At 34.4% G+C, this 23,990-nt stretch overlaps 1 protein-coding gene across 1 annotated transcript in view; it reads right to left on the bottom strand.

Annotated features, from left to right (window-relative positions):
• Nucleotides 1–23,990, bottom strand: part of LOC149780798 (inositol 1,4,5-trisphosphate-gated calcium channel ITPR3-like) — a 265,188-nt gene that overhangs the window by 96,297 nt on the left and 144,901 nt on the right. The window contains exons 34-38 of the mRNA XM_089936233.1: nt 20,839–21,077; nt 19,771–19,855; nt 17,450–17,637; nt 2,932–3,045; nt 1,117–1,288 (exon numbers count right to left, since the gene is read on the bottom strand). Coding sequence (XP_089792359.1) covers nt 1,117–1,288; nt 2,932–3,045; nt 17,450–17,637; nt 19,771–19,855; nt 20,839–21,077 — 798 coding nt within the window. The remainder of the gene's footprint in view (nt 1–1,116; nt 1,289–2,931; nt 3,046–17,449; nt 17,638–19,770; nt 19,856–20,838; nt 21,078–23,990) is intronic.

The following is a 23,990-nucleotide window of genomic DNA, read 5'->3' as shown; positions in this document are numbered from 1 at the left end:
AAAATTCATGTGTCAAAACAGGGACTGAGCAACCATTCAAAATTTATGCTGGGGTTTTTTTGGTTGTAATTGTTCACTTGCTGATTTAGGTACACTGATTCTGACTTCAAAATGCCCCACCCCTTAATTAAACTTACATATGGCAGTTGTGAAAGCAAGTCTATAACTCTAAGCAGACAACACATATGTGCAGAAATGAATTTCAGCGCAAAATGTGGAGCATAACCATATCAGTGTTGCGAGAGGTGGCCTCTGATCCAGGGCGGCCTCCCTTGACATTGACCTCTCTAGAAGATTTACCATTGTATCTAACCCATGGCATCCTAAATTCAGATGCAGCTGACATGTATCAAATTTATTTATACCACCAGACATTAGCAGAGTGATATTGTTTTACCTTCCATCTGTCTGTTCATTCATCCATCTGCCCATCTATGTCCATAACCACTCCTCTTCCCAAAAAGCTGAGTAAAAATTCAACAAATTTTGGTACACAGGTTGCCCAAGTGGAGACCATATGTAGGAAGAGTACTGTTTTAACCCCTTACCTGAGGGACCCTGGGAAGTGGTACTAATCAAATATGCAGCAAGTGCAAACATACCAACATTTCTGAATATTTTTTTTGTTACCATACTTTGTACATGCATTCACAGGAGGGCATATTATAGGGAAGTCACACCCAGATCAGGGGCCACCTTTCCCAAAACTGAAATGGTTATGCCTCACAATTTTCACTAAAATTCACTTATATACAACAGGAGAGAGAGAATTTAAATACAAAAGTCTGCCAAGACAAGCCATGGAAGTATCTTGTCATGGCATTAAATGATCTTAAAGCAAGTTCTGGATGATACTTGAATACAGACTGACAAGACACAATATCGCTGAAAAGTGTTTTTCAAAACAAAATAAGAATAAAGAAGAAAACAAATTAAATCCAGTCATACAAATCAGGTGTCACCAAGAACCTGAATAAACAATCAGAATTATACATTTTTCACAGAATTTGATATTCAGTGTGATTGGTAGACACCAGATTATATTTCAATCAAAGTTATATCTGCCAGCATTTATTTATTAATAGATTAAAATCTTCATTGGAATACAATATTTACCACCACTGCCTTTGCCAGGTGGTCGGTCTCATCAGTCTCTGTTCCATGGGACTGTGGGTCCGGGTAATAGAAGTCCCTATAGAATGCTTCCAGGAAGGGAAGGACTCCCTCTAGGAAAAATAACACTGACCCATAGGCTGATGATTCAAAGTCTGGGGCACTTGCTTGGCTACTATAGACATAAAAAATAGAAATCGTCAGGAATTTTATAAAACAATTGATGCAACAATGAAGAGGCCCAAATGGAGCAGAGAGTGTCTAGATGACAAAGATATGAAAAAGATGGCCTCATAGTTGAATAAAGGAAAGTAGGCCATGAAATATGGGTTACTAGGATGCTTTCTGTCAAATAAATTTTTTATCATTATAGAAACAGCTGTTTGAAGGTATTACATTTTTTAGATATTAGTCGTATCTGATGGCAGATTAGCATCATTTATAAAATTATTTTGAACATCTTCTTGCCAGAGGGCTTTGTCAAGTGATTTTTGAAAAGAAGTCATTAAATTAATTTTTTAGTAATGGTGGCCATAATGGATGGCAGATCAGCATAATTCATATAAACTTAAAAGACCTAGTATGCCAGGATGCTTTCTGTCAACTACGATCAAATTTAATTCAACTGTTTACGAGACTGTGTTTATTGGCAGATCAGCATCATTTAACAAAATCTGAGGCCTTTCATGTCAGATTGCCATTTGTAAAATATGGTCATATTTTACTACACACTATCTGAAGAATACATTGTTAAAAGGTTTCTGTGTTTAGCATAATAGTGGCCATACAGGAAGCTGGATTAACATAATTGGCACAAAATGAAAGGCCTTCATATCTGATTGCTTGTTTTTTTTGTTGAATTTGGTCAAATTTTGCTTAAGCTTTAAAGATTTTAAATTGTTTTAATCACAGCAGTCATAAGTGATGACAGTGTGGCATTATTTGTCAAATGTTGTAAGTCCTTTTTTCCATGATGCTCTGTGAAATTTGGTCAAATTCTGTTTAGCAGATTTCAAGAAACTTTCTACTCTTAGCAATGGTAGCCATATCAGATGATGGATTAGGATAATTTATACAAACTGAAAGACATCTGACTCAGAATGATTAAAACTGGTTTTTGTGGATTTTGCAAAAAATTTAAAATAACAAATGTTTACAGACAAGATACAATGCACAGGACACCAAATCATGGGCCATACTACAAGTTCACTCAACCTAAAGGTCAGGGAGCTAAAGAAAAAAACTAGAATGGTTTAAATGCTGTATTCGCTTATAAGTTGAGTCCAACTGCAACTAAACAGATCCAAATCTGCCATGACATAATATGCTGGCAGATCTGGGTCTGTGCAGTCTAATAGGTGTAATCAGTAAAACAAATAACATATACCATGGTCTGCATGAATGTTATGCTATGGCAGATCAGGATCTTTATTGTTTGCAGTTTTTGCCTCAACTTATAAGTGAATATATACGGTAATGATAGTCAAAATGCAATGAAATTTGACTGAGTCAGAAATCAGCAAAATCTATGCATATCTTCTTGCATGTACTTTAAGATCCAACTGTACAAAGGCAAATTCATTCCAGTTTCCTGAAAAAGTAATATAGAAATATATTATACACTTTGTCTCCTTGTATTAATTTCTACACCTCACCTTGAATAAAATTAGGAATAATTATGTAATAAATGAATCTACACTCTTTTATTATTCCTTTAGGAAAGCTGCTAGGTTTAACTAAGATGATGGTTAATAATTATTACATTCTGCTTGCAAGAAATCCATTACAGATGCATACTGCATACAAATTTCCATTTACCTTTTCTCTGGGGCTGTTTTCAGGTGGGTCCCAATTTTATCTGGGTCCTCTTTCACGCTGTCTGTAAGTCGATTCATATCCACTGAGACATTGGACAGGAATTCCCACAAATCACTGCATTAGCAAGGATCAGAGATGAAAAGGTGTAACCAATTAATTAGATACTAAGGTACTAAAGTAACATGAAGTATTAAAACATCAAGAAAGAAAATTATACACCATATATACTGGTACAATAAAACCTGTCTTGAAACACCAACCTTTCTGCCAAAAAATATGGTCCCTTAAGACAGGTGGTCTCTCATTACAGGTCATAATGCTATATAATCATTCAATATGCGCTTTGATGAACTGGTCTCTCAAGACAGATGATCTTTTCATAAGTGGTCTTTCAAGACAGGCTTTACTGTATCAAGAAACATTAAAGAAAATATTAATACATTTAAAGAGGAGAATTATTGTATTAAACATTCACAATTCAATATGTGTTCTTCATGTTAAGTGTAAATTGGAGGGAATGACAAAATGCACAACAGAAATGTCAATGAATAGTCAAAGACAAATGAAACAACATTCCATATTTTCAACATACAGATAAATATGTTTCTGAACAATATACTTTAGACATGTATCAATAGATTAACTTCAGAGATACAAATTTTAGATTCCTTAGCTTCAGGTTAGGGGAATGCAAATATGATAAAAAATGCAGAAGCACACCAAATATGACATCGTGGTAACTTAATTTTTGGTACAAATGAATGCATACAGGTAACTTAGATAATTATGATGGAGATAACCAAATTGGCTTATGATACAGAATATTTTTTAAAAAATATCTGGTTAACCTTCCTTCAAATATTATGTTATAAACCAATAGAGCACAAATTACCATATAATCTCACTTATAAGTCATGTCCAACTGCAAACTGTACTGACACTCACTGCCATCACATAATGCACCAGCAGATCTAGGTCTGTGCAGTTTGTTCCGAGTTGTTAGTAGAACAAACAACATAGACACTAATCTACCAACACATTATGCACTAACAGATAAGGGTCTATGTTGTCTGCCGTTAGACTTGACTTAAAAGTGAAAATATACAGAATCTTGAAGATGGCTGGACTCACCTGCTTCATGAGTACCGTATTACGTCAAAGAATATAGCCCTGTTGCTAACTCATTTTCAACATGCTGATACTTTTTTGTTACCATCTTTACTCACTTATAAGTCAGAGCCAATTTCAAACTGCATAGATCCCAACCTGCCACTGCATAATCCACTGGTTACAGGTAGATCTATGTCTATGCAGTCTGTTAGGAGTAATTAATAAAACAAACAAGACAGACCCTTGATATGCCAGCACATATGTAATTTTTGCAGTCTGAACATGACTTATAAGCAAGTATTTATGGTATATCGGACACCAAAATAAGTGTTTCCTATTGCACTGTTGTTAAACTTAGGGTAGGTTGCTAGGAAGTAGCTTTTTTAAACATTAGATATATATTTAATGATTAGTATATTTAATGCAAAAAGTACTTCAAGTACTGTGCTAAACCAGCTCAATTAGATGCAAAATTCAATTTGAGAAGAAATTATTTTTTATATATATTTATCTCTGGGGGAAAAAAGTGATAGTGTTGGCAATGAAAAACCAAGACAGTTGGTTGATCATAAAGATATTTTTTGTTTTGATTCATAACCTGCATGAAAATACAGTCAGCCTTCTTATGTAACATCTCTAAGCTGTTCATGGATTACAATAATAATCATGAAAGATGATGAATCATGCCACCATGGCAATCATTATTATCAATTTGTTCTATTTAATTGTCATCAAATAAATTCACTGCTTATATTTTAACAAAAATGAAATTATTAAAATCCTCTATTCCAAAAGAAAACCCCCTTTAACCAAACATTGGGCGATCCACCTGAAGATCATCTCAGTGGACAGAATGTTCATCATGTAAAAATTTTTCATTAATACCAGCTACAAGAATTTACTTTTATTCTGTGAATTTTGTGGTTGTTAATAATCAAGAATTTTAATACCCATATGAACTTATTTTCCCACAAAATGCAATTTTAGAGAGGGCAAATTAACAAATATAACTACTATTAAAAAATATTTTTTTGCAAAATGACAAATTAAGATGGAAATGAAGAAATCAAACAAATTCACATTTATCTAGATATCCATTAGTTTTTATTAATGTCCCCCATGTGTTTTGATGATCTCATTAGTTTTGATCATGTCCCCCATGTGTTTTGATAATACCATTACTTTTGATCCATGTCCCCCATGTGTTTTGATGATCCCATTAGTTTTGATCCATGTCCCCCATGTGTTTTGATAATACCATTAGTTTTGATCCATGTCCCCCATGTGTTTTGATGATCCCATTAGTTTTGATCCATGTCCCCCATATGTTTTGATAATCCCATTAGTTTTGATCCATGTCCCTCTTGTGTTTTGATAATCCTATTAGTTCTGATCCATGTCCCCCATGTGTTTTGATGATCCCATTAGTTTTGATCCATGTCCCCCATGTGTTTTGATAATCCCATTAGTTTTGATCCATGTCCCCCATGTGTTTTGATGATCCCATTAGTTTTGATCCATGTCCCTCATGTGTTTTGACAATCCCATTAGTTTTGATAAATGTCCCCATGTGTTTTGATGATCTCATTAGTTTTGATAAATGTCCCAATGTGTGTTGATGATCCCATTAGTTCTGATCATGTCCCTCTTGTGTTTTGATAATCCAATTAGTTTTGATCCATGTCCCCCATGTGTTTTGACAATCCCATTAGTTTTGATACATGTCCCCATGTGTTTTGATGATCCCATTAGTTTTGATAAATGTCCCCATGTGTTTTGATGATCCCATTAGTTTTGATCCATGTCCCTCTTGTGTTTTGATAATCCCATTAGACTTGATCCATGTCCCCCATGTGTTTTGATAATGCCATTAGTTCTGATAAATGTCCCCATGTGTTTTGATAATCCCATTAGTTTTGATAAATGTCCCCATGTGCTTCGATGATCCCATTAGTTTTGATCCATGTCCTTCTTGTGTTTTCATAATCCCATTAGTCTTGATCCATGTCCCCTGTATTTTGATAATGCCATTAGTTTTGATCCATGTCCCCCATGTGTTTTGATAATCCCATTAGTTCTGCTCAATGTCCCCCATGTCTTTTGATAATATCATTAGTTTTCATCCATGTTCCCATGTCTTTTGATGATCCCATTAGTTTTGATCCATGTCCCCCATGTGTTTTGATAATACCATTACTTTTGATCCATGTCCCTCATGTGCTTTGATAATTCCATTAGCTTTGATCCATGTCCCCATGTGTTTTGATAATCCCATTAGTTTTGATAAATGTCCCCATGTGTATTGATGATCCCATTAGTTTTGATCCATGTCCCTCTTGTGTTTTGATAATCCCATTAGTTGTGATCCATGTTCCCATGTCTTTTGATGATCCCATTAGTTTTGATCCATGTCCCCCATGTGTTTTGATAATCCCATTAGTTTTTATCCATGTCTCCCATGTGTTTTGATAGTCCCATTAGTTTTGATTCATGTCCCCAGGTGTTTTGATAATCTCATTAGTTTTGATCCATGCCCCTCATGTGTTTTGTTAATCTTATTAGTTTTGATCCATGTTCCCCATGTGTTTTGATAATCCCATTAGTTTTGATCCATGTCCCCCATGTGTTTTGATAATCCCATTAGTTCTGATCCATGTCCCCCATGTGTTTTGATAATCCCATTAGTTTTGATCCATGTACCCCATGTGTTTTAATAATCCCATTAATCTTGATCTATGTCCCCCGTGTTTTGATAATGCTATTAGTTTTGATCCATGTCCCCCATGTGTTTTGGTAATGCCATTAGTTTTGATAAATGTCCCAATGTGTTTTGATGATCCCATTAGTTTTGATCCATGTCCCTCTTGTGTTTTGATAATCCCATTAGTCTTGATCCATGACCCCCATGTGTTTTGATAATGCTATTTGTTTTGATCCATGCCCCCCATGTGTTTTGATGATCTCATTAGTTTTGATCCATGTTCCCATGTCTTTTGATGATCCCATTAGTTTTGATCCATGTCCCCCATGTGTTTTGATAATCCCATTAGTTTTGATCCATGTCCCCATGTGTTTTGATAATCCCATTAGTTTTGATCCATGTCCCCCATGTGTTTTGATAATCTCATTAGTTTTGATCCATGTCCCCCATGTGTTTTGATAATCCCATTAGTTTTGATCCATGTTCCCCATGTGTTTTGATAATCCCATTAGTTTTTATCCATGTCCCCCATGTGTTTTGACAATTCCATTAGTTTTGATCCATGTCCCCCATGTGTTTTGATAATCTCATTAGGTTTGATCCATGTCCCCCATGTGTTTTGATAATGCCATTAGTTTTGATCCATGTCCCCCCATGTCTTTTGATAATCCCATTAATTTTGATCCATGTCCCCCATGTCTTTTGATAATCCCATTAGTTTTGCTCAATGTCCCCCATGTCTTTTGATAATCTCATTAGTTTTGATCCATGTTCCCATGTCTTTTGATGATCCCATTAGTTTTGATAAATGTCCCTCATGTGTTTTGATAGTACCATTAGTTTTGATCCATGTCCCTCATGTGCTTTGATAATCCCATTAGTTTTGATCCATGTCCCCCATGTGTTTTGATAATGCCATTAGTTTTGATAAATGTCCCCATGTGTATTGATGATCCCATTAGTTTTGATCCATGTCCCTCTTATGTTTTGATAATCCCATTAGTCTTGATCCATGACCCCCATGTGTTTTGATAATGCCATTTGTTTTGATCCATGTTCCCCATGTGTTTTGATAATGCCATTTGTTTTGACCCATGTTCCCCATGTGTTTTGATAATCCCATTAGTTTTGATCCATGTCCCCCATGTATTTTGATAATGCCATTAGCTTTGATCCTTGTCCCCCATGTGTTTTGATGATCTCATTAGTTTTGATCCGTGTTCCCATGTCTTTTGATGATCCCATTAGTTTTGATCCATGTCCCCCATGTGTTTTGATAATCCCATTAGTTTTGATCCATGTCCAGGTGTTTTGATAATCCCATTAGTTTCGATCCAAGTCCCCATGTGTTTTGATAATCTCATTAGTTTTGATCCATGTCCCCCATGTGTTTTGATAATCTCATTAGTTTTGATCCATGTTCCCATGTCTTTTGATGATCCCATTAGTTTTGATAAACGTCCCTCATGTGTTTTGATAGTACCATTAGTTTTGATCCATGTCCCTCTTGTGCTTTGATAATCCCATTAGTTTTGATCCATGTCCCCCATGTGTTTTGATAATCCCATTAGTTTTGATAAATGTCCCCATGTGTATTGATGATCCCATTAGTTTTGATCCATGTCCCTCTTATGTTTTGATAATCCCATTAGTCTTGATCCATGACCCCCATGTGTTTTGATAATGCCATTTGTTTTGATCCATGTTCCCCATGTGTTTTGATAATGCCATTTGTTTTGATCCATGTTTCCCATGTGTTTTGATAATGCCATTAGTTTTGATCCATGTCCCCCATGTATTTTGATAATGCCATTAGCTTTGATCCTTGTCCCCCATGTGTTTTGATGATCTCATTAGTTTTGATCCGTGTTCCCATGTCTTTTGATGATCCCATTAGTTTTGATCCATGTCCCCCATGTGCTTTGATAATCACATTAGTTTTGATCCATGTCCAGGTGTTTTGATAATCCCATTAGTTTCGATCCAAGTCCCCATGTGTTTTGATAATCTCATTAGTTTTGATCCATGTCCCCCATGTGTTTTGATAATCCCATTAGTTTTGATCCATGTCCCCCATGTGTTTTGATAATCCCATTAGTTTTGATCCATGTCCTCTTGTGTTTTGATAATCCCATTAGTCTTGATCCATGTCCCCCATGTATTCTGATAATGCCATTTGTTTTGATGCATGTCCCTCATGTATTTTGTTAATCTCATTAGTTTTGATCCATGTCCCCCATGTATTTTGATAATGCCATTAGCTTTGATCCTTGTCCCCCATGTGTTTTGATGATCTCATTAGTTTTGATCCACGTTCCTATGTCTTTTGATGATCCCATTAGTTTTGATCCATGTCCCCCATGTGTTTTGATAATCCCATTAGTTTTGATCCATGTCCCCCATGTGTTTTGATAATCCCATTAGTTTTGATCCATGTCCCCCATGTGTTTTGATGATCCCATTAGTTTTGATCCATGTCCCCCATGTGTTTTGATAATCCCATTAGTTTTGATCTATGTCCCTCTTGTGTTTTGATAATCCTATTAGTCAAAACACATGGGGGACATGGATCAAAACTAATGGGATCATCAAAACACATGTCCCCCATGTGTTTTGATGATCCCATTAGTTTTGATCCATGTCCCCCATGTGTTTTGATAATCCCATTAGTTTTGATCCATGTCCCCCATGTGTTTTGATAATCCCCTTAGTTTTGATCCATGTCCCCATGTCTTTTGATGATCCCATTAGTTCTGATCCATGTCCCCCATGTGTTTTGATAGTTCTAAAATAATTATGTTTAAAATGATGGATATACAGTACCATTTACACTTCCCTTTTAAACCAAGCCCAACTGCTAACAACATAGACCCTGATCTTCTATCCCATAATGTGCCAGCAGTCTACGTTGTAAGTTCTACTGATTGCTTTAAACAAACTGCATAGACCCAGATCTGCTGGCAAATTCTGCAACAGCACATCTGGGTTTGTGCAGTTTTCAGTTGGGATGAACTTTTAGTATAGATGGCACATGATCTTTTGAAATAAATTAAAAGTTTCAACCAGTCAACATAAATATAACAAACTTCTTAGACATTTATGAGTAACTGAAAGTTGAGGTCCATTTTAGTAAATGTATATATGCTATTTGACAACAGACACCCACTACTGACACAATATTCACCTACTAATGACACAAGACACACTCGCTATTGACACAATACATGCCCACTGACACAAGACACTCCACTATTAACACACCTATTATTGACACAGTACTCACCTACTAATGACACAAGACACATTATTGGCACATTACATGCCTATTATTGACACACCCACTATGGACACAATACACACCTACTTCTGACAGTCACATCCACTATTACTAGTAGTTACCATTTGCCATTCTGACATCAGCCTTTTTCTATCAGTATGCATATGATGTGTCTTGTAACATCATTAACCTCCATCACATATACACACACAGACTAATACACCTCTATGCATCTAATACACACCTACAGTGCTTAAAGTGCAAGCAATTCTAATGATGCACATCTCATAAAATCTTGAATTCTATAAGATGAAAAAAAGTGTGTGTAATTTGGTTTTTTAATGTAGCTTTAACAATGTTCCAGTCGTATCACTAAGATGTCTGCAGTTTGGCAGTTTACAGTGATGTCTAGCACTGGGGTATCATGCCACAAACATGTAGCATCATGTCCCACCAAGTCACATTAATCTGACACCAGGCCAACCAATCAAAACACTAACTTCTTAATGCTGAGCACCAAGCAAGGCAGCTGCTAGTACCATTTTCATAAGTCTCTAGTATGACCATGACCTCCTGCATCTGAGGTGGACACTCTAACCACTTAAGCCACAGGAGCGGTCTAAGATCAAAAAGAGACTACTGAAAGTACTACAAAACACCTGTGTGTCTTCCTACTTCACTAGAAATGTTTTACTAATTTTTTTCTTCAATTTCTTATAATTTTTAGATGAATTTTTCAAATTATAATAATACTGATTTCACTGAGTTTAACCTATAAATTTCATAAAATTTGTCCCTTCATTTAGCTATAGATTTACAAAGTTACTATATAATTCAACTAAAATATAACCTGTTGTTTAAGTGTCAAAGTTATGTGTAGTTAATTAAGTCTTATCAGCAATCATTGCTGACATTAGATTTTACTGTTCTTAAGTGTGAGAGGTACTATTTACACTCGCTTATAAGAGTTGAGTTAAACTGCCATTAACAAAGATCCTGATCTGCTATAGCAAATCAAGGTCTATGTTAGTTGTTCAACTGATTACTCCTAACAAACTGCACAGACCCAGCTCTGCCAATGCATTATGCAAAGGCAGATCTGGATCTGTGCAGTTTGCGGTTGGACACAACTTATAAGTGAGTATATATGAGAGGTGGGTGGAGTTGTGATAGGGTCTATTTTTATTTGCAACAACATATGTTGTCAGCCTCTTCTTTCCAGCACAGACAATAACGGTATATTAATAACAATCAACCAATTCTTTCTGTTTGAAAAGATATTTACATGACTGTATAGCTTTTAAACTAAATTCTAAATATCATGTAACTGCTAAAGACAAGACCCTAAAACAAGACACTGAATTTATATTCTTTGCTCTAGACCCTAAAATAAGACACTGAATTTCTATTCACTATTTGCTCTAAATCCTGAAACAAGACATTGAATTTCTATTCACTCTTTGCTCAAGATCCTGAAACAAGACAATGAATTTCTGTTCACTCTTAATGCTCTAAATTCTGAAACAAGGCAATGAATTTCTATTCACTACTTGGTCTAGACTGTGAAAAACTATTTGCATGAGACCCTTAGAAACTAAACAGTACATTTTTATACACTACCTGCAGGATAACTTAAAAGATCTCACAGTTGTTAGTTTGGTGCATAGTTTTTTTTTTCGCTCAATTTGAAAATAAAAAGTTTTACTGCTTTTATACATGAATAATGTGTGCATAATTTTCTGGAGGTAAAAGTGTGCCAGACCTGAGAATATTCATTTACATCATGGCCACTATCCATAAGTATATTGTGACTTGGGAGAATATTCAAATACATCATGGGGGCCATCCGTAAGTAAATTGTGACTTGTTATAAAACTACAAGAAGTTTATCATAAGGTGCAACTACCTGAAAGAATTTGAAATTAAGTTCATGTAAAAATGCAAATTTGACTGGAAGATATCAATGTTGTTTGGTTGATTTGATTGGACAATCAACAAATCAAACTTACAAATGGTTTGACTGCTTTCTAACTATTTAATTTATCTAGAAAAGTATATATTAAAATGTGCAAATTATAAATCTGAGTAATTAGAGTATTGATGAAAACAAGTTTATATGAAAAATATGTGCACACAGGCTATCCAAGATTGCTGTTGCACAGGTAAGTACACATGACTAATTATCTATTAACCTCATCTTACCTTTAATCTTACCTTTCACTAAACTGACACCTGTATGTGATTTAATGCAGTTAATTTTTGTAGATAAGTTTATACATATAAATTTAACAACTACTCAAAGATCAGGAAAATCACTTGTTCTCTCATACTGGCTACTCAGAGATCAGGAAAACCACTTGTTCTCTCATACTGGCCATGTAAAACTTGTCTGGACTGAGTAAAACTTGTCTGACCAGGTACAACTTGTCTGGACAAAGTAAAACTTGTCTGACCAGGCAAAACTTGTCTGACCAGGCAAAACTTGTCTAGACTGAGTAAAACTTGACTGACCAGGTAAAACTTGTCTGGACTAAGTAAAACTTGTCTGACCAGGTAAAAATTGTCTGGACTGAGTAAAACTTGCCTGACCAGGTACAACTTGTCTGGACAGAGTAAAAATTGTCTGACCAGGTACAACTTGTCTGGACAGAGTAGACCTTTATAACTTACTGATCCCTGGGCTGCATAGATTCAGATCTGTGCCTTGAGGATAAATCTGCATCCATTTTCTATACTTATCAAGTGCCAAAGTTCAACATAGCTTAACATCTTGTGTTCATCAGGAATTTAATTACTTTTGCCTTACTTGCCTACATGTCATCAGTCTAGAACATGATGCAAAGGAAGCCAGTTTCAATTTTCTACACACGTACCTGATGCAAACTTGATACTATGATAGTTTTAAATCCTGACAATATTACATTCCAGTTTCATACCTAGGTCTTTATTCTTTAAATATATTTGCATTTACATTAACACTTTGAGTGTCATTCTGATAAAGATAAATTTTCCCTTTCAATGAGCCATCGAGAAACTTTATAAGTTAAATCACTGAAAAGTTAAGTGCCAGACAATGTCATAGTTTGGGATTTTACATCCATTCGGACAGTGATATGCTTGTTACAGGACACTGGATTTTCAAGACTGACACTTGTCTGATATAGTCCAACCAAAATGACGATACCATAAGTTATTTCTATAGCTTCTATGCATTAAAATGACACTTAGATTACTGATAGGTGTCACTGTAAATGAAAATACCATTAAGAAATCCAAGGCAATATGTGCAACTTCAATTTCTAGAGTTACAAGCAATGTTTCTTATCATATATTTATGTAAGGTATCATGTATTATAAGGGTTTAAAACCCACTGTCTTCACTACAAAACATAATATTTTCATAACTTTGACCCACTTTATCAATCATGCAATTGGGTACCTGTGTTTTTTTAGTAAGGGCATGAGCAGTGCAGAGAAGTGTACTGAATAAACTGAGGATTGGAACAAGTAACTGTTACAATGTGCACGGAATGATTTTCCTGATCTCTGTTGTTGCATCATAATACCACCCATATACCCATTACTAATTTAAAACACAAGTGTATACCCATTCATTATTCAGATTTAACAATGTATTTCACTCTTACAGCATCCAATGCAAAAGTTTTCTACTATAGTCTCCAAAGTGAAGATTTACTACTATATACTCCAAGCCAAAGGATTACACCTGTCAACTCAATTGTGCAAGTTTTCTACAAATGTTTCCAAAAATGAAGGTTTACTACTATATACATGTACTCCAAGGTGAAGGGTAATACTCCTGTAGACTCCAATGTGCATGTTGTTTACAATAGACTCCAATGTAAAGGTTTACTACTATAGACTCCAAGATTAAGGTTTACTCCTGATGACTCCAAGGTCAAGATTTACTCCTACAGACTAAAGGTCAAAGTTTGCTCAAATGGACACCAATGTACAAGTTTACTACTATAGTCTTTCCAAGATTTAATCCTGTAAAAACCAAGGTGCAAGTTCACTACTATAGACTCCAAGATTTAATCCTGTAAACACCAAGGTGCACGTTTACGACTATAGACTCCAAGATTTAATCCTGTAAACGCCAAGGTGCACGCTTACTACTGTAGACTCCAAGATTTGATCCTGTAAACACCAAGGTGTATGTTTACTACTATAGACTCCAAGATTTAATCCTGTAAAAACCAAGGTGCATTAGTTTACTACTATAGACACCAAGATTTAATCCTGTAAACACCAAGGTGCAAGTTCACCACAGTGACAGCAAACTCCAAGGTAAAGGTTTACTGCAACATACTCCAAGGTGAAAGTTTAGTCTATAGACTACAAAGTGAAGGGCTACTGTACTAGACTCCATGTGGCTGGTTTATTTCAACAGAATCCAAGTTAATGGTTTCCTGCTGTTGACTCCAAGGTGAAAGTTTATTCCTAAAGACTGCAAGATCTTTTTTGAGTGTATTATTGATTCATAAGGCTGAAACTTACTCTACATGTACATGTACTTAAGCAACTGAAAGTGTGACTCTCCTGAGATGGGACTCCAGCCCATTGCAAGGAATCCCTTTCTCCAGTGGATGCTGCAACCCATTTTAAAAGTGGAATACAACAGCATTAACTAATGTCATCAAGGAGACAAATAATCCAAATAATGAATGTTTTAGTGAAGCATGATGTTCAGAATTAATTGAAATCATAAACTAAGGTCTCCAGTTGAGATCATAAACTAAGGTCTCCAGTTGAGATAATAAACTAAGGTCTCCAGTTGAGATCATAAACTAAGGTCTCCAGTAGTATGATCAGTCCTGCTGAGACCCCATTATTGAACAAATGTAAATCTGTATATTAACTGTAACATAAACTCCAAGTCCTCTTTCTTAAGCTTTTATTTATTTGATGTTAATTGTACAGTCAAGTTCTAAATATTTATACAAAGTGTAAGTGTATAGTGTATTTTGTGTGAAAAGACAACTCGAAGAACCCAGCACATATTAATGATGTTCAAAAGCATAACTACTTATCTTTAAACATGCTGGAATTGGGATTCAAACCAGGGCCAAAGAGGCATGACATGAGTACACTGCTACCTATTATTTAAGGCACCTTTCAAAAACCTAACTGTTATTGTCACTGAAATTTCAAGAAACACTTCTCCATGGACAAAGTATACACTGGTTCAAAATATTACTTCTTACAATCCCTTCCCATTATATGATCAGATTGTTCCCTCAATGGCCACAAATACATCCTAACAGCTACATGGCTCTAAATTCTACAGCTGGTACACAAAACAAAAGCGCTCTTGCTGATTTTGCTATTTCTACTCACTACCCACTAGCTAAGTCCAAATCATTTGTAACTCTAAATCTTCTAGCATCTTCATAACAAGCAAGCATATGAAAATTTAATCACCAAGTACAAATAAAGGGAAAATGGCTTCTTTTCAAATATTTGAATGCACATTAGTATAGATATGCAAGGAAATGAAATATACATACCAGCTATTTTAGTCAGCAACCAAACACAAATTACATACCAAATTTAATGTAACTGACTTATGTATTCAAGTGTAAATTAACCTTGTAAATAGCAGCATGGTAACTCGAAAAATGATACAATGATCGATTATGATCATACAAAAATATGCTGCAAAATAAATGTTATTTTGAAGTTGAGTCCTTTTTCCTTAAAAACAATTCTAGTCCTTTCATCTATTGCTTTCTTAAATCTAGCACCATTAACTTCTTACAATCAAATCTGTCATTAGTTAATTAAATGGAAAATAAAATTCTAAAATTGCAGGGGTGGGGAGAGTTAGGAAGGGGTTTAAAAAAAACGTAATACACTAAACTGCAAATGTATTTTTTTGTTGCTATTATTCTTTGGTACCAGTTTTGTGGATTTCACTTTTGCTGTGAACCCCATGAATTAAACACCCAATGAATAAATATTTATCTGTGATGATAATAAGACCTTCTCTAATGCCACAAATTTAAGCAATGACATAAACAAAACTTTGTAAAACCACAAAAACTGTTACTGATGCAAAACATTTAAGGGACTTCAAAGTACAGTACTTGTATTGAAATATGAAACAAAAATGTTCTAGAAATGTGATCATCGAAATAGAACCATAGAACTAAAATGTGTGGTACAGAATTATGAGTTCAATACAAAAGAAAGATCAAGGCTTTGTTTTAGTTATGATAATTCCAGTCTGAGAAGGGTTTTGTCTACTGCATTTAAACAGCTTTGTAACTTTTTCTGAGTTTACTTTAAAGTGTACTAAATTTAAGTTAGGAAAAAGAACCTATTACACTATTGCCGATCATTACACCCTTGACCTTCGACTGACATATTAATAGGTTTCTTTTTATCTAATATGTATATCAATGTTTGATGAAGATGTTAAGCTGTGCTCAAGTTATCATATAGAAATAATTTTTCTATGGTTGGTTCCAGGGACCTTTTCATCCCTACAGAACTCTTTGTCTCCTAATGAGCAAACCATGTACAAAGTTTAATGAGGGTTATGTAGAGCAAACATGAAGTCATCGCAAGGAAACTATATTGTTAACATATGGGACAATCAATAGACATGACTATAGCATTTTTAGCTTTGAATACTGGTTCGGCACACACAAAAATGAGCAAAGATGAAAATTATGGCAAGAAAGAAATGTGTCCTGAAATTTCTATCTGCTTTATTAGGTTATTATGCAAAGAAGGAAGAGCAGGATATGCAAGAAGGAAGAAAAAAATATAAAAACTATACATCAGTTATAATTTGTCTACATCAAATAAGGGGGAAGGAACCATTCCAATGTGTGTGTGTGTGTGTGTGTGTGTGTGTGACTTGATTTTTAACGTAGCTTTAACAATTTTTCAGTCATATCACTACGATGTCTGCAGTGTGACAGTTTATAGTGATGTCTAGCACTGAGACATCATGCTGCAGACATGTAGCATCCTGTCCAACCCAGTCACATTATCCTGACACCAGGCCGCCCAGTCCTACTACAAACCTCTTAATGCTGAGCATCTAGCAAGGCAGCTGTTAGTACCATTTTTATCAGTCTTTGGTATGACTTGGCCAGGGTTCAAACCCGCAACCTCCCACATCCGAGGTGGACACTCTAACCATTAAGGCCACCAGAGTGGTTATTCCAATAATTATGGTTATAATTGGTAAATTCTATATAACAGGCTCTAAGTTCTGTAAGGTTTGGTGAATTTATGTACATCAATGTTAGCAAAAAAACTGGATGTGGTACATAACCTGATATGTTCTAAGTAAGGATTAGAAATGCACACCTTACTGAGGAGTTATATTGGAAATTGCTTCAAGATGGAACACAATATATATGGTGAATACTGTCATGTTGTACATTACTTACCCAAAATGTGACATTTCACTTGCACCTGTTTCTATGACAGCATCTCCACTCTTCAGGTAGACATGATGGAGACATTTTAGGAAAGGTTTCTTGTAGACATTCTCAACCTTGTCATTGTTAAGCACCCAAAGTAGATCATCCAGGGGCAGGATTGTCTGGCAGAGCGACTCTATGAACATGTTTTCTCCCTGCCAGTACAAGGTTTAACTTAAACTGATTTATTTAGGCATTCATAACATCTATGAAGAGTAGACTGGAATAGCATTAAAGTGAAGTCAGGTACAAAAAATAAAATTCTCATTTATTAAAGAAAGAAAAATTATGCTATTTGGAACAAGAACATGATCCAGGAGCAGAAAGTTAGTTAGAAACCCACAGGGCATCTTTAACATAGAATTGAAGTCAGGTTCTAAAAATAAAATTCTCGTTTATTAACCCTTTACTTCATGCAAGTGCCTTTGGATGCATCTACTCCATTTTCATGCAAACGACTTTTGAGGCCTCTACCCAATTCGCAATTGGAAGCGCCTTGTGACTCCTCTACACCATTTTCATGGAAGTGCCTTTCAATGCCTGCTGTAAACATCAGCCATTCTGAGTGAGTTTTCATAGTGCCATCTGTGGAGAAAACCCTCTGTTAGATACTACATTCATTGGTGTGAATGACCAATATGTCAGATCACATAGTCACTGTTTAAGATCTAGTTAAAATCTGCTTTTACAGTAACTGGGTCATATTCTCCACTCTCCAAAATGAAGGCCACAGATTTCATTCAGTACTTACTTCAGTTTACATGATTAGAATCACAACTATGAAAGATTCAATAACTTAGGTAAAGGCTCTGATATTCATGTAGCCAGCAAATAGTTTTTATAAATTATCAAATTCAAATGACTTAGTAATGTAGATGCAGACAGAGAACTTGTAAATTTTGAGTATGAGAAATGGCAGCTACGATTGGTCACGCGGCTTCACTGACTTGACGGTGAATGAGTTCTCTCAAGATTTTAAAGCACATAAATAATTCTTCCGTGAAAATTAATTATACAGACATAAAGATCAGATTTTACTCTTAAATCTTTCCATACATAATATATATGTACCAAAAAGGTAAAATGGTTAAAATTGATGTTAAACATAACATATACTACACTGCTTAACAGTTAACAGGCAGGCCTATGTGTATGGAGTAGAATAGGTAACAGGTGTTCTATTTATAGCACACTGCACTGGGTAACTTTACTACATGTATATCGAAGGGCTAAAAAGCCATACACTCTATGAGGTAAAGGGTTAAGGAAAGAAAAATTGCAACAAAATCATGATCCAGGAGCAGAAAGCTAGTTAGGAACCCACAGAGCATCTTTAACACAGAACAAAAATTAACACATCAATGTAATGAATGTTGTTGAGAATCTGCAGTTAAAGGTTATCAATCCAGGTTTATATAAGATTACTGAGAATGCAGCATCCAGTCAAACTAGGTATCTTTTTGAGAAAGAATGACTATGTCACACTATCTGACAAAACAGGCAAGAACTAAAGTAATGGTGAGCTATTTGTTCAAATAAATATAACCTGACCCCTGCCATCCCACATCTACCTCATGATGGAGATGAGTTTAGTCAAAAACAGTGCATAACCCTTCTCAAAACAGTGTAAAATCAATGATTAGTCAACATAATATCTTATAATGAAAGACCATAACCAAGTTTCACAGCAACCAAATGAAACATGCAGGAGAAGAAAATTCAGAAAATTATGTCATGCTGCAAGGAAAAAAGGGTGACAACTCTTACAAGGATGAAAGAGAGCACAAAGCTCTGTCAATATGTGCCTATTGAAATGATGACCACAAATTTTCACACAGCATTATCCATAAAAAGAAACTGCAGAACAATTTGAAGTAATGAGATTAAGTCATATACTGCATTAAGTTACAAAGGAAGAAAGTGCTATTACTCAACAGTGATTATAATATTTAACAAGTTTCATGGCAATCTTTCAAAAATGTCAGGACTAGAGGTACTAACAGAATTGTATCATAGAATTGCATTTAGCTCAAAAACAAAAAGTTCAACAAAAATTTAATACAGAAACATTGCATAGCCTTGCTCCAGCCACAAATTATTTCTTGGATGGAATTTCCTTGTACAACAGCATTATAGAAGATAAACTTTATTAATCAGTACCTTTCTCTTAAAAAATCACAGAGATAACAAGTTAAACAAACTTTGAGAATGTATCACGCTGTCTGTATCTTGATGTGTATATATGAATGCCTATTCAAAGGGACCAATTATTAGCCAACCTTGCTTACCTCAGCACATGCTGCCAGCAAATCCAGAAGACTGATGTAGTACCTCAGAGTGGAAATTCTGTTGGGATTGCTTAAAATCTTCTCCCTAGTGAGTCATATACAGAAAACTAATCATTATTATCAGAAAAACATTTTCCATTTAAATGTTAAAAAATCTTCTCAAGTTTAATGCAGAATTTATCATATTTGTTGTTTCAGTTATATCACAGTTTTGACTGAAATCTTTTTTAAAATATTGTTTGCCTGAACAAATTGTGACCGAAGAATAGTGCAACATGAGAACACTTGTTTATAAAGACAGTTATCACTGTAATTAGAGAATTCAAAACCATATCTATTAGCATAAGCAAACAATACAAATTCACTAATTTAAAATTAAAAACTCTACAATTGCTAAATCTACTTACAACAGGAATTTGCATGATATTAGAAATACAATGACTTAAAAACAAATTATAAATCTAACACATGGATGAATGATAATGGCAATATGAAATTCAAAAATATCTGTATACCAGTAAATTGTGGCTGGAACAAAAATAGCATCTGTGCTATTAATCAAGCCTTTCATCTGTTCATGACACAGCATTTCTTGATCTGTCGCAAGAAGTAAAACATCTGCACAGAAATAGGGTGTTGACAAAAAAGACAACATTGGTTACAACATTTATAATTTTTTCTAAAGAAATCAAAATTTTAAATTGATGCAACATCTCCAAAATACAATGAGAAACTAAATATTATGTATGTAGATATATGTATATGTATGTGTATATATATATATATATATATATATATATATATATATATATATATATATATAACAGACATTCAAACGAAACATATAGCACAATAATATTATTATTACCAAAATAAGATTAATACAAAATATCCCCTAAGAAAGATAACTCACAAACAATATACATGCTAAAATTAAACTAGACAGAAGACATATAACTCAATCAAACTTGCATTAAGCAAATAAATGACACAATGATGTAAAATTAAAGCATTTCTAGAACATGCAAAAAATAAATCTTAATGAACTAGCAGGAGTTTAAATCTAACCTCTCTTCTCTCTGAAGGTCTAGGACAAAAGCCACCTTTTTGTAGTTCTGCATGATGTATTTCATGACGTAGGCTTGATTCCGTTTCAGTGTCAGCCCTGTGCCCACAACCTTGACGATCATTCCTAGAAGATCAAGAAATTCCGGAGCTTTCTCTTGCTGCTCTGCAGCCCGGTTTACAATCTTCTGGATCTGTCGTGGACTGATCTTTAGACAGGTTGCTTGATTACCACAGAAAACCTAAAAGCCAGAAAGACAAGTACACATAACAGCTGGATGGTATACAGTGAAGCATTTACATCAATACAAGTTTGGAATGAAAAGATATTTGAAAACCTAAATATTTTATAAACTTCTATTTAAATACTGGAAATGATTTCTAATCAGGTACTAGTTTTAAAAGTTGCAACAGTGTTTATAATATTTGTTCAATAAGTTTTGAAAAACCTGGGTAAAAAAAAAATCAATTTGCAAAACCCATGTTCCAGGGTAAATCTGGCTGATTGGCAAGCATGGCATTTTGACAAGAACATAAATATGATTTTTTTCCCTGTATTATACATTTCCTTACACTATCAATGCAAAAATGATTTTTTTTATACACTAAAAACGTTGGACAAAAATCAATTTTTATATTTTACATTGTTCTGAATCTTTTGCTCTTATCAATAGGCATATTATACATGTTTCAGTTATTATTGCTGAAAGTGTTGGTGTGAATAATGTGAAACATTATTATTATTATTATTTTTTTATTATTATTATTATTATCTGCTGTCAGAAGAAGAAAAATAACCAGTTATTTTCATATTAAATACAAACTTTAAAATGTACATAATTTGTCTTCTTTTAGACAAACCAACTTCATTCTACCATCATTCTAAAAAGAATTAAGCTTCATGAAGTTTGCTTCTTAAAAAAGAAAAAAAAAAAATTTAAGCAAGATGGAATGTATTTTCCATGACAGGTTTAGTTTGGTTTTGAGACCTAAACAGCGATTATTTCCCTTGTTTACAGTTCTGGAGACTGGTTACGAACCTCCAAATATGCACATAATATATCTGAGGCATTACAAGACAGAACTACCATGAGAGCCTCATTTTTAAAAAAGCTCCATTTTTTAATTTTGAACCATCATAATTTAGGTCATTAATTCTGGAAATTTCACTGCAAGCAGTACCAATAAATATAAAGTAAATGAACCTAGAATCCCTGAAATAAATAAAAATTATGGAGTTATCATGTTGTCGAGTAAGATCAAGACTGCTGCATTTTATCGATTTATGGGACTGTAGTTTGAGGGCTGTTCTAGGTGAGATAAGCAAGAAAGACTACTCTTAGTAGCAAATATATTTGAGTGCCATTGGGGGGGTATAATTTATGCTGAAACACCACCTCTTTTCTACCTTCTTTTGTATCAAAACATGTGATTGGATATAAAAAATAGCAACCAATGGTGACACTAGAGAAATAACTCTAATTATATCCTTGATCCATTCTTGATTCTAAGGCTTAGCCATTATTTTCTCCCAAAAGCGAAATATTCTGAAAACTTTAAAATTAGTTATACGCAAAGTATATTGACAAGTGCTCAATATTTTACAACAAAATGATATCAATTACGATAATTTGATCAAAATTTAATTTACTTTAGAGAGAAAGCAGTAATTAGTAGAATCCTGCATGTAGGTTGATGCTTCGATACAACCATAAGTGTGCAGTTTCAATATAGCCATCCCCAAGTAAATCAGAAAGTTTCATTTTTCTCTGAGTCTTGTATCAGTTTGTATTTAGACGTCTTATTATTAAGAAAACCTGCTCATACAAAAAAAATGGCACTGGGATATATTTGCTACTATGAGTAGTCTCCCCCATTGGTAACTGCTATGCAAAGTGACTGATGATATAATGGTACTTTACTCTAGTACTAGCACACACCGGCTAGGAGCTGTACTTCTCTAAACACTCAATCAATTATTTGAATATATTAAATAATATATTTCTATGAAGAAAACAAGAAATACATACTAGTTTTAATGCAGAGATAGAAGAATGTTTGAAAGATTACTTGATTAATGTCTACTACTACTGTCATTAAGAGAAATATTTTAGTTGTAGGCAAGTTGTACCTGTTATTTAGTTATTCTAAAAAAATGATTAAACTCTGGTCAGGAATCCATATTTGCAGCGTGTGAGCAATGAAGCCAAATTGGACATAATTAAGTGGCATTTATTTGTTGTGTGTATACATACCATGAAGTGGGAGTAATATAAGTTTTAAAACTATTGAGATTGTACGCCAAAAATGTCTTTACTTAAATAACTAAATTGAATGTGGATAACTTAAAACAAACAAAAAGTACATTTAACAAATTTTAGTGGGAGAAATTTACCACTGATCAGATTTTTGGAACAAGAATTTTTAAGTGGTTTTGAAAAATATGATTGATGAAAACACTGAAAATTTGCCAAAATCAAACAGGAAGTCATACTACCCAAAATAGTTCATTTTTAGCATTCTATGTTGTTAAAGTCCAGGTCAGTATTCCCTGATTTTTTTGTTGCTTTGCCATAGTTTCCAGCCTACCATGAACCAAGCCTGAAATATTAATCCAAGTGTTTTTGCATGCTAGAATTCTCCTAGGTTTTCCATACCAATATTCCAGGGTTTTCAAGCCCACACTGGACAGAACCTAAATATTAGTCCAAATACTCCAGGGTTTTCCATGCTAGAATTTTTCACTATTTTCCATGTCAATACTCCAGGGTTTTCCAGCTTACCCTTGACAAAACCTGGAACATTAGTCCAGATATTCCAGTGTTTTCAATACTAGAAATGTCCAGGGTTTTTCATACCAATATTCCCTTTTTATCCCCATGGTTTCCATCCTACCCTGGAAGGAGCTTGGAATATCAGTCCAAATACTCCACATTTTTCTATGCTTGAACTTTCCATATTTTTGATGTTTCTTTCCTGGAAAGCCATGGAAAAAATACATCCAGGACTGCATGATCTGTTTTAGTAAATAAGCCATGTCTACGCAACCATTCTTTCCATAAAAGTAGTGATAAAAAGATTTCAAGATGGGCATTACAGTTGTCATGTTAGAACTAGTATCCACACCATTTTTATTCAAAACCTACAACATACTG

The sequence above is a fragment of the Sinohyriopsis cumingii genome, chromosome 16 (genome assembly GCF_028554795.1).
Source record: "Sinohyriopsis cumingii isolate HCF-2022 chromosome 16, ASM2855479v2, whole genome shotgun sequence".
In the NCBI taxonomy this organism is placed as follows: domain Eukaryota; kingdom Metazoa; phylum Mollusca; class Bivalvia; order Unionida; family Unionidae; genus Sinohyriopsis; species Sinohyriopsis cumingii.
This window is presented reverse-complemented; position numbering and strand designations above follow the sequence as displayed.